Source organism: Choloepus didactylus, chromosome 23 (assembly GCF_015220235.1).
Source record: "Choloepus didactylus isolate mChoDid1 chromosome 23, mChoDid1.pri, whole genome shotgun sequence".
Lineage (NCBI taxonomy): Eukaryota > Metazoa > Chordata > Mammalia > Pilosa > Megalonychidae > Choloepus > Choloepus didactylus.
The window spans coordinates 7,857,427-7,868,322 of record NC_051329.1 but is presented as its reverse complement, the minus strand read 5'-3'; the positions used below and the strand labels follow the sequence as shown (position 1 = coordinate 7,868,322).

The window sequence follows — 10,896 nt, the reverse complement described above, 5'->3', positions numbered from 1 at the left end:
AGAACAACTGTGTCCTTGGGCGGCCACCGTGCATCCGTTACGTGGCAGCTGCCGGCGCCCGCCAATCTGCGGCGCCCGCATCAGCCCCTTTGGTTGGCTCAGCCGGAAGGGGCGGAGCTGAGGCGGTGGCGGCTGAGGAGGCAGCGGTGGCGGCGGCGACGGCGGCTCTGGAGGCCGCGTTCCCGGTCCTGGCCTCGGCCCCAGCCCCACCATGGTGACATTCGCCGAGCTGCTGGTGCTCCTGGCTGCGCTCCTGGCCACGGCCTCGGGCTACTTCGTTAGCATCGACGCACATGCCGAGGAGTGCTTCTTCGAGCGGGTCACCTCGGGCACCAAGATGGGCCTCATCTTCGAGGTGGCCGAGGGCGGCTTCTTGGACATCGACGTGGAGGTGCGGGCGCGTTGCCCCCGGCCGCGGCGGGTCGTGCGACTGCTCGGGGGTTGGCAAGGTCCGGGGCCCGCGCGTGGCCTGAAGAAGGGTGGGGCCAGGAGGCCGCTCCCCGAGCCCTGGGTGGGGGCCCGAGCTGGCGCCCCCTTAACGGCCCTCTTCCCCGCGGGCTCCCCGGATTCCGGGATTCCCTCCGGATGCGAAGCCGTTGCTTTGTTGTTTTGGGTTCTCCGCTCGAACGGCGGGTTCCGGTAGGATTCTTTGGTCGAGCTTTGTCCCCCAGGCGCCGCGTGTCAGCTCCGGGCCCAGAAGGCGCTTACCAGTCGCTGTTAGATAGTGCCAAGACTGAATCCTGCCAGCTACTGCTTTCTTTCGTGTTGCGGATTAATGTTGGAACGTGGCATGGAAACTTTTGAAAAAGTAAATTGAACCTTTTGTGGAATGCTAGGCAGATATTCGCGTTGTGTTTTTCTTTATTTCTTGTAGAAACGACCTGAATGTTTTACTCGTTTATACACAAGCCTGTTGTCTCTAGATATCTCGTTGAAACGTCTCTGACTAGAAAGAGGTGGAATTGGCTCGTGCATTTTAGGTGCGATGATTGAGGTGAAGTATCCGAAGAAAGGGAATTATTTTAAGAAACGAGCAGTCGCTAAATCTCGGCCCATATGTTTTTGTAAACCAGAAGGATGGTTTACCTCTAATTTTCTTGTAGGAAACTAGATGTGTTAACATTTAAGTTCACCTGTAGCATGACTAACTTGATTTAAGTATTTTCTGTTTGACAGTGAATGTGAGTAGAGCATGTCACGAAATACAAGTGAAGTCCAAAATTATAATGGGATAATGGGAGGAGAGACTGAGTTAGCTAGGTCCTTAGAGATCACAGTTTACAGGTTTTACAGGATAGGGACTTCATAAGTGGAAATGACTTGGCCAAGCCTAACAGGTTATTTGAGCAGAAGTGGGATGAAAACTTGGGTGTTGGAAGTTCCAGGCTAGTTTTTTCTCTTAAATCTTCAAGCATCTCAGAAAAAGTAGATTCTTTCACTGCTTGGCAGTACTCACTCAGAAAAACCTTGAAATATTACTTGATAAAAATTTCTGGGTTGTTAAGGAGATTTCTTTTTCTTTGAGTTTTGGTATCAGCCACATGTTTGCATGTTTGTTGGTGGTATTAGACTATTTGGAGACAGTACATAAGGTGTTGCTTGTTTCTCAGGGGTTTATGTGTAAGGTTGTAAAGAGAGCTATTTAATCCACCCTTGTTTCCCAAGTGGGAGAACTACAGCCCAAGGAGATTACTGTCACTTATTGGAGTGGAGCTAAGTGAAAATGACATTTCTCAGTGAATTTCCCACTGTCAAAGCAGATTGCATATGAAGCTTATACTTTAAAACTTTTCATGACATACCATGTATTTCTTTCTCTTCTACCTCCAGATTACAGGGCCTGACAATAAAGGAATCTATAAAGGAGACCGAGAGTCCAGTGGGAAATACACATTTGCTGCTCACATGGATGGAACATACAAGTTTTGTTTTAGCAATAGGATGTCCACCATGACTCCAAAGATAGTGATGTTCACCATTGATATTGGGGAGGCCCCAAAAGGACAGGACATGGAAACAGAAGGTGAGGTGAACATTCAGAAGATTTCTATCATGTTCTATATGCCTCTTTATCCATCTGAATGAAAGTACATGTTTTGATTTCTTATGTCAGTTTCATTCATTGCACTTAAAACCAAAAAACTTTTTGTGAAATATACTTTTTATTTATCCATATCTCATAATTAACAAGAAATTGTTTCTGGAAGCTAATAATTCTTTCTTAGTTTTTTGTGGTTGCCCTTTCTAGCACCTTTTCTTAGTCATTTCTTGTCAACATCTAGGTTACATTGTTCTTAGGTTGTTCTGTTAATTGGCTTTTACTGGCATATGCATCTTTTATTTGCTTGTTTATATACATGACTGGTTTAGCTAAACTTTTTGTTGTTGGATTTTTGTGTTTAAATTTTACACTTTTCTTTAGGTGGTGGAGATACCTGGGATGGTATGTGGACTACTGTTTGATAGCATCCTGTCTTTTTGCATATATTTGTTTGCATATGTCTAATTTTGCTTTTTTTTTCTTTCCTAACCTCAGTTTGTTGGCATGAGAATGCTTTTCTTCTTTTTAAAAAAAACAAGCCCTACAATTAATTAGATAGACTGTTTTTTGGTAGTTTTTTTTTATTTGGTTGACAGGTTATATGGATTAGGTAATTTTAAATTAATAGCACTGGGAATACAGTGATTGACATTTAATAGTAACATCTTTGTTTCTTTAAAATGAATGTTGAGGGGTGGAAAGGTTCAACTATAACTGGACAACGGAAAGTCTTAATTAAACAATAGCAACAGTACTGGTGACTTTGTAGGAAGTATTTGGTAGGATTGTTTTTACCATTATTAAATTTTTCTAACTTGAAACTTGGTTGAATATGAAATGAAGTTCTAGGAGGTATGTCTAGATCTGGTGACAGAAACTCTTTCAGCCTTGTCACAATGAATAATTTGTATTGCTTAACTGCTCAGCAGTGAACCCTGAATTAGTTCTTCTGGGTAGATTGCTTACCAAGACCAGTACATTTGGGTTTTTTTTTGGTCATAATGCATGCCAGGAGTTTTGGAAGCTTAGCATTGGGCATATTTCACAGTACTAGCATAATAACAACTGTCCTAGATGTTGAGTAGTTAGAATACTAATATAAAGAAGGTGAAGTGTTCCATAGGTTTTGAAATCTATAGATTTTAGAAGAATAATAGTAGTAAGTAGTTCCTGTGCTCACTTTTCAGGACCATTTACAGGGTAGGATTTACCAATTTTCAAGGGGACTTTGGAGTTTTGAAGGGCTTTATGTTTTTCATTTTCTGGAATCTGGTCCTTCGTAAACAGAAAATATTGGCTGATGAATGTGAATACCAAACTATTTAACACAATGTCTAAAATTTCTGTGTTTCCTTGTTAGTGTCAGTGAATGGCAGCTGTCAAAATAAGCCTTCCTCTAAAGCAGTGGTTCTCAACTGCGGCAGTTTTGCCCCACTAAGGACATTTGGCAATATCTATTTGATTCTCATGTCTGGGTTGGGCGGTGCTACTGACACTAGTGGGGAGAGGCAAGGGATGCTGCTAAACATCCTACAATGCATTGGACAGCTTCCCACAACAAAAAATTAATGGGTCCAAAATGTCAACAGTGCCACTTCTCAGAAACCCTGCTCCTGGGGTTCACTGAGATGCCTGGGCTTCTAAAGTGAAGCTGTGTGAGGGATGATTTGAAATTCCAATCTAATTATCTTTAAAATGGTAGCGGTCCTTTGCTTTTCTTAAGAAATTGAGGATTATCTGTGGCAATTTGGAATCCCAGATGTGGCCCAATCTTGGGCATTGATGAAGCGGGCTCCCTCTTCTCCAAAACTGGAATATACCCTTCTGCTAAATTTCTTTCCTACTTGTTTGTTTATTATCATAACATAGCATTACCTAGAAGCATACACTATTCTTCAGAAATGTTAGTATACCTTTTATTTATTTCTGGCTAAAGAGGATACCTGGTTGAAAACCTTGATTGCTGAGAGCTTACCTCTTTACCTACAATGCTTGCTATTACCTACTGTAGTGAAATATTGCTTTGATTGTCATAAAAGAATATTAGAGATGGTGTGGATTTTCCTTAGAGTGTCTTCATGTTTTTCTCTGCTCAGCTTCATAGAGATTAAAAGTCTATTTGGAGCCTGCTCCTAAATTAACCTTCAAGTTTTGTGATTGTAAAGAGTAGACTTTTTTCAGTTTAAATACCGATACTGAACAGGATTTTTTTAAAATTCAGTTTTATTGAGATATATTCACATACCATATAATCATCCATGGTGTACCGCCAGCTGTTCACAGTACCATCATATAGTTGTGCATTCATCACCCCAATCAATTTTTGAACATTTTCCTTACACCAGAAAGAATAAAAATAAGAATGAACAATGAAACTAATAAGAACATCCAAATCATCCCTCCGTCCCACCTTATTTTTCATTTAGTTTTTGTCCCTATTTTTTTACTCATCCATCATACATTGGATAAAGGGAGTGTGAGCCACAAGGTTTTCACATTCACACCATCACCCCATGTAAGCTACATAGTAATACAGTCGTCTTCAAGAATCAAGGCTACTGGGTTGCAGTTTGATAGTTTCAAGTATTTCCTTCTAGCTATTCCAATACACTAAAACCTAAAAAGGCATATGTATGTAGTACATAAGAAAGCCCTCCAGAGACTGATAGATTTTTAAATATATATATTTGTTTTGCATTTCTTTTCCTTTTAGGATTTTACTTCTCTTATCTGGTTAGCATTTAGTGTAGTGAATTTCACTTAGCAGCAAGTCATTAGAAGAAATTTCTTAGGGTTATTTTCCTTTAGTTAGTGAGCATTGTGCTAGTATGTTTCCTACTCTGAAACTAGGTTTCTCCAGTGGGAATGGACTTAAAACTTTGAGAATTAAATTGCCATCAGTAGTCCAAAATAATGTCTGAGTCATTTGTAAAAATAGCTTCTTTTGTATGCTTTTATAAGTATTTTTCAAAGAGACTACCAAGTATATGCTAATTTCTTTTCAAATTCCTATAGCTCACCAGAACAAGCTAGAAGAAATGATTAATGAGCTGGCAGTGGCAATGACAGCTGTAAAGCATGAACAGGAGTACATGGAAGTTCGGGAGAGAATACACAGAGCAAGTGAGTTACTGCTTTAACTTTGCAGCAATGTCTGATGGCCACAAGATGGTGAGGGATCGTGTTGCCCAAGAGCTTGCTTGTATTTTCCTCATTTGGAAGTTTTGCAAACATTTAAAACATTGATTTAGTAAAGCAACTAGTCAAAGATGCTCTTTGAGTATATACATTTATAGAACTTTGTATAGACCAGTTTATTATTGATATATTAATTTGAAACCAAAAAGTGTTATTAAGATTCAGAAGAAGCTTTTAAGAGCTTTAAAATGTATGGTCAGCCAAGGAATATGCTAATAGTTACCTTAAAGCAGAAGGGAAAAACATATCATATGATACTGCATTGGTTTTTTTTTTATTTTTATTTTTTTATTTTTTTTTTTATTTTTTTATTTTTTTTTTAATCATCATTTTATTGAGATATATTCACATACCACGCAGTCATACAAAACAAATTGTACTTTCGATTGTTTACAGTACCGTTACATAGTTGTACATTCATCACCTAAATCAATCCCTGACACCTTCATTAGCACACACACAAAAATAACAAGAATAATAATTAGAGTGAAAAAGAGCAATTGAAGTAAAAAAGAACACTAGGTACCTTTGTCTGTTTGTTTGCTTCCCCTACTTTTCTACACATCCATCCATAAACTAGACAAAGTGGAGTTTGGTCCTTATGGCATTCCCAATCCCACTGTCACCCCTCATAAGCTACATTTTTATACAACTGTCTTCGAGATTCATGGGTTCTGGGTTGTAGTTTAATAGTTTCAGGTATCCACCACCAGCTACCCCAATTCTTTATGCATTGGTTTTTAATCACGTACCTGAAACTTTTGTGCCAGTGTGATTAACATTATATGCTGAGATTTAACTTTTTTTCTAAAATGGAAGTATTAGTCTTGTTAGAATAGAAAACACCAAAGCATTAATATAAGCAGTCAATGGGTGAAGATCGGTTTGAGTTCCCAAGTTTGTAAGTTGGGATTTTAGAATGTATTTTTCTACAACAGTGATAACTGAAATCCCGTATTAGGTTACAAAAGCCTGTTTAGCATTAAATATTATAATATAGTATTAAATATTATGCTTTTGCTTTTAAAGTTAAGAAATACAGTTTTGACACAGGTTAAATACCATATTTCAGGTCCAGGTCCACACCCATTGTTCAGTGTTTTTCATCCTTCAAGTAGTTCTTGAGGATAGATCTCACTAGGAGCAAGCCTTGTCTCCAAGTGCAAAGTGATTTATATCAGGAATCTTTGTTCTGAGAATGGGGTAGGGACTGGAGAGAAGAGTGACTCAGAGATAAGCACAGCTTGAATTTCTTTAAGGTATGGTTTCTATTCTTCCTACCCTCTTACATCTATTCTTGCCACTTATGGAAAACCTAGGGAATCTTCCTCTGGCAGAATAATGTGTAAATATAACAAACTGAAGAAGAGGACCACCCATCCCCCCCCCCTTGCCTTTTTAGGGATGGAGTGAGGCATGGGATGGGCCAAGACTGGTATATAAAACCTGTCTCTTCTACCATGATTCCTTCTCATCCCTTCCTCCACTCTTAACCTCCTCACCCTTTGTGATTTCTGTTTTCTCTCCCTTACCTGGCAGGGACCCTTTTGTTGGTTACCTTTCTCCCAGCCCATTCTGGGGTAAGGAGGATACTGAAAAAGTCTGAGGGCTAAGGGCTTTAACTTCTTTGTGGTTTTATCTAGTTCGGACCAAATGACATTAAAGGTACAGGAGGGAAATGGGCCAGGGAAAGCACTTTTCTTTCAGTCTGTGGGGGGCATCTAACCTTATTCTCTCACCCTGAATTGGAGCTGAGATACTCCTGTATTTGTTTATTTCACAGATAGTGGACTTAATAAGTACTTTTGTTAGAAGTATTTGCGATTTATTGAATAGAATTTTCAGATACTTAGTTTAATTTTGCAAATCCTGTGGTTCCCACAATGCTGTTTTTTATACCTCTTCTTCATATGATATTCCTCAGAGATGAATGTAATGAGATTTTTTGTTTTTTACTATAGTGTTATAATAATACTGTGTTGCTTTTATATCAGCTAGTATGCACATGGCTTGGGGGCAATATTTTAAGTGTATTTTCCTATATGATTACTTTCCTATGTTATGCTGCAGTATGTTCCATAAGTGAGATATAAATATTTCTTTTTTATACTCAAAAATAAGAGACCGTATGGCATGTAATGTTTCTCAGATTATAATCTTTTATCATTAAGAGAAAAAAGCTAATGCATATTCAGTTAAGAAATTTGGAAAACATAAAAAAGTATAAAGAAGTAATTAAAAATCATTCATAGCCTGCCATCGAAGATAATCAGTTAAGAGTTTAGTCTTTTTACTTTAAACCTGTTTTTTTTTTTTTTGCTAGAAATAGGAAATTTTATATAAACAATTTTATATACTGTTTCTCTCTTAGACACTGTAAGAAAAGCAATTTTAAAGGTTGCTTAGTATTTTGAAGTGTTTACTTAACCATTCCTCTTTCAGATGCAATCTTAAAATGATAAGAGTTACGCTAGGAATTAGTTACCAACTTTTCGGCAGAAGCAGACTTCATAGAATTAATAATGAAATTTCAATAATTTTGGTTATTTTTAGAGTTCTGGTTAATGTTCTTGGGTCTATGTCTGTTGTTACTCTGGAAAAAAATCACACGCTTTCGAGTAGCTGTAAGTTACCTTTTGAAAACATGTTAGCCTGGTAGCTATTAAAATTCTGGCAAATCTTTGTAAAAATGGTACACATGCATCCAAGAATATGGCAGGCACTTATTCAGCTGATTAATATTGTTATTATATATATTGCTAATTGTAATTGTTTTTAACATTGAGCATTTGTAGAAAAAACAAACTACCTAGTAGGTTAAAAAAGTAAAGGTCATAGAATTCGAACAGAGACTTGAAAGAATGTGACATGATTTGAGCAGAGTAAATTAATGTAGAGTAGTCATGACCATTACTTTAAGGATCAAATCCTTAATTTGAGAATAGGATAAATAATGAAAATAGTCAGGATTTGTCTTGCATTTGATAATCTGGTAGTAACTGCCAGTATTGGTCCATGAAATGAGAAACCTCTCCCATCTAGAACAAATCCCAAGTACACAGTAGCATAATAGGTGTTCAATAAATATTTGTTGAAAGTGTTTAGAGAAAAAAGACAGACTGACACTTTTGACTTTGTCCGTAGTGCCTTTTGGGTAGCTCTGTGATCTTGTAGCTCTGTGATCTTGAAATAATCTTTTTTTTTTTTTTGTTTTGTTTTTGTAAGTTTTCTGATACAGCCTAAGGGATTATAATGAAAGACATTTCAGTAGTGAGGGAAGAAGAAGGATGGATTGGGTTTTAACACTGAAAGTGTGACTTTGGGCAAGTCACTTTTCTTCTCTGTTCCTCCTTCCTACGAAGAGTGGGCTTGACTATACTCAGTGAATCCTTGAAGGTCCCTTTTAGATCTATAATTCTTTGCTTCTAAGAATGTTGAATTATTTGGGGACAAAAGACGAACTAAGTATTTAGAGTACTAGGAATGGTGTATAAAATAATACTTTCACACAGGGTAGTAACTAGGGGATAGTTTATGATGTCAAGGTTTTTGTTGTTGTTTGTTAAATTTTGTTTGTTTGTCCTCAACAGTCAATGACAACACAAACAGCAGAGTGGTCCTTTGGTCCTTCTTTGAAGCTCTTGTTCTAGTTGCCATGACATTGGGACAGATCTACTACCTGAAGAGATTTTTTGAAGTCCGGAGGGTTGTTTAAAAGCCTTTTTCTCTTATCTCACTGTTTACCAAACACGTTGGTCTCATAATATCATTAGTTTCTCTATTTTTATTTTCTGAACTGTATATTCACTGCTTATGTTTCTTTGTTACTAATAGCTATAAGGGGGGAAATATTTTTAGGAAAGTTATAATGAAAATTTGATGTTTGATTGGCATTATTTCTTAGTTGAATTCTGCTTCCATTATACAGTCCTTCGAGAACTCAAACACCGTAAATGAGATATAGGAGTATAGTCCTTTCTATGTCTTCTTTTTCTTTTGTATTCATAATAAAATACAGTTTGTTCAAGAAATCAGCCCAAGGGCAAATAGTACTCCACTAAAATGACTGCATTCTTGGAATCCTTCTCCTGCAGTTCAAGTTGTTAAAGATTCGTTTTGTTGAGTTCTTATGAGAAACAACTAGTCTGCATCTGGACGTTCTGCCCAGCTTAATGGCACAGCTCTCTGACTTTGGAGTAGGCTGCCATGGCTGGCTACTTTTATACTTTCTTTTTTGTTTTTGCTTTAAAGATAAGACTTGCCCCAACATATATTTTCCCCCCTAAATTTTTACATTGAACCTTAAGACTCAATCACCTCCACTTAAATTGATGACACAAGCAGCTAGTAACCATTTTTTTTTGGTTTCTGCCTAATCTTGTAAAAAGTCTCTATTAAAGCCAATTCTCTGGGTGTTTCAGCAAGTGGTAGCTCTTTTTCTTTCTGTGCTGGCATGTCCACTTTCTCCGCTCTTGGTACGTAGGAAGTGTGTATTCACGCAATTGGAAAAATCTGGATTTCTGATGCCAAAGGGTTAAAGCCTCTTGGATTTCATTGCAATGATATACAGCCACTATTTTATTTTTGATCAGTGGCATTTTGGGCCACTATTTAATTAGTGTACTGAACATCATTGTCAGTACTAGGGTTTTGTTTTTGTTTCTCTTGGGTCTTTCATTTTTGGCACATGTGAATTTTGTATAAAAGGAAATGACTCTCTTGGTCTCTGATGATGGGTTTAAAATTAAAGGAGCATCTGGTTTGGTGTGGGGATGATCCAGGATTATGTTGTGACTGATGTATATTAGTTACTTGTACATTTTTTTTTGGATCTTTGCAAGGCAAAAACTACAAGTAACGGGTTTTATATAATTAATTTAAATTTGTTACAGGTTTTCATGTTCAGGATAAACAATTTTTTTTTAACTTGGGTGAAAATACTTGCGACAGTTTTTTGATAAGGTGAGTGTTTCACCTTAGGATAACTGTTGCATGCCAATTATTTTTGTGTGTGTGAAAACACTTCAAAATTGAATTAAAAGATGTAAATTTAAAATTGGTTGTGTATCTAATATGCCCCAGGTTCAGTAAATAAACAATTCTTTTTAAAAACAGTCATAGTATTTTGTGTTTTATGTTAATGATGGTTAATTCACATTTGTTAAATACCAATTTTCTATTCATATTTGAAATGAAACATGCCCATTTTTTTGAGTACGCCTGTTGTAAATGTCTATTATTATATAAATTTGAGTGTAGTGAACAGGAATCCAATATTCGATTTCCCTATGTAGTTTCTTTGCTGATCAGTATTAACATCTTAAGTATTTTTTTCATCCAGACAAAGAAAGGTTTGAATATTTTCAAAGCTCAACCACACCTGGTTTATGGATGTGAAATGGGTTTAGAGAATTTAAATGATTTGTCCAAGGCTCCCAGATAAGAGTGAAAGGTAGATCTCAGCCTTTAAAAAAAACTGTTCTTCTTTCTATTATACTAAGGGCTGTTCTAGTATTGAAGAAACCACTGTTTATTGAGCACTGTGTAATGTCTTCGCAGAATGCTAAGTGCTTTTACATGGTCAGTCTCATACCTCAAAACAGCCCTTACCCCTGGTGCCATTGTCATCCACAGTTTTGGAAAGGGTACCATGATCA

The 10,896-nt window shown here is 37.3% G+C and overlaps 1 protein-coding gene across 1 annotated transcript; it reads left to right on the top strand.

Annotated features, from left to right (window-relative positions):
• The first annotated feature begins 112 nt into the window (after positions 1-112).
• TMED2 (transmembrane p24 trafficking protein 2) lies at positions 113-10,353 on the top strand. Its single transcript, XM_037817315.1, has 4 exons — positions 113-391; positions 1,831-2,023; positions 5,057-5,164; positions 8,830-10,353. The coding sequence occupies exons 1-4, from the start codon at positions 212-214 to the stop codon at positions 8,952-8,954; spliced, it is 606 nt and encodes a 201-aa protein (XP_037673243.1). The 5' UTR covers positions 113-211; the 3' UTR covers positions 8,955-10,353.
• Positions 10,354-10,896: the final 543 nt, after the last annotated feature.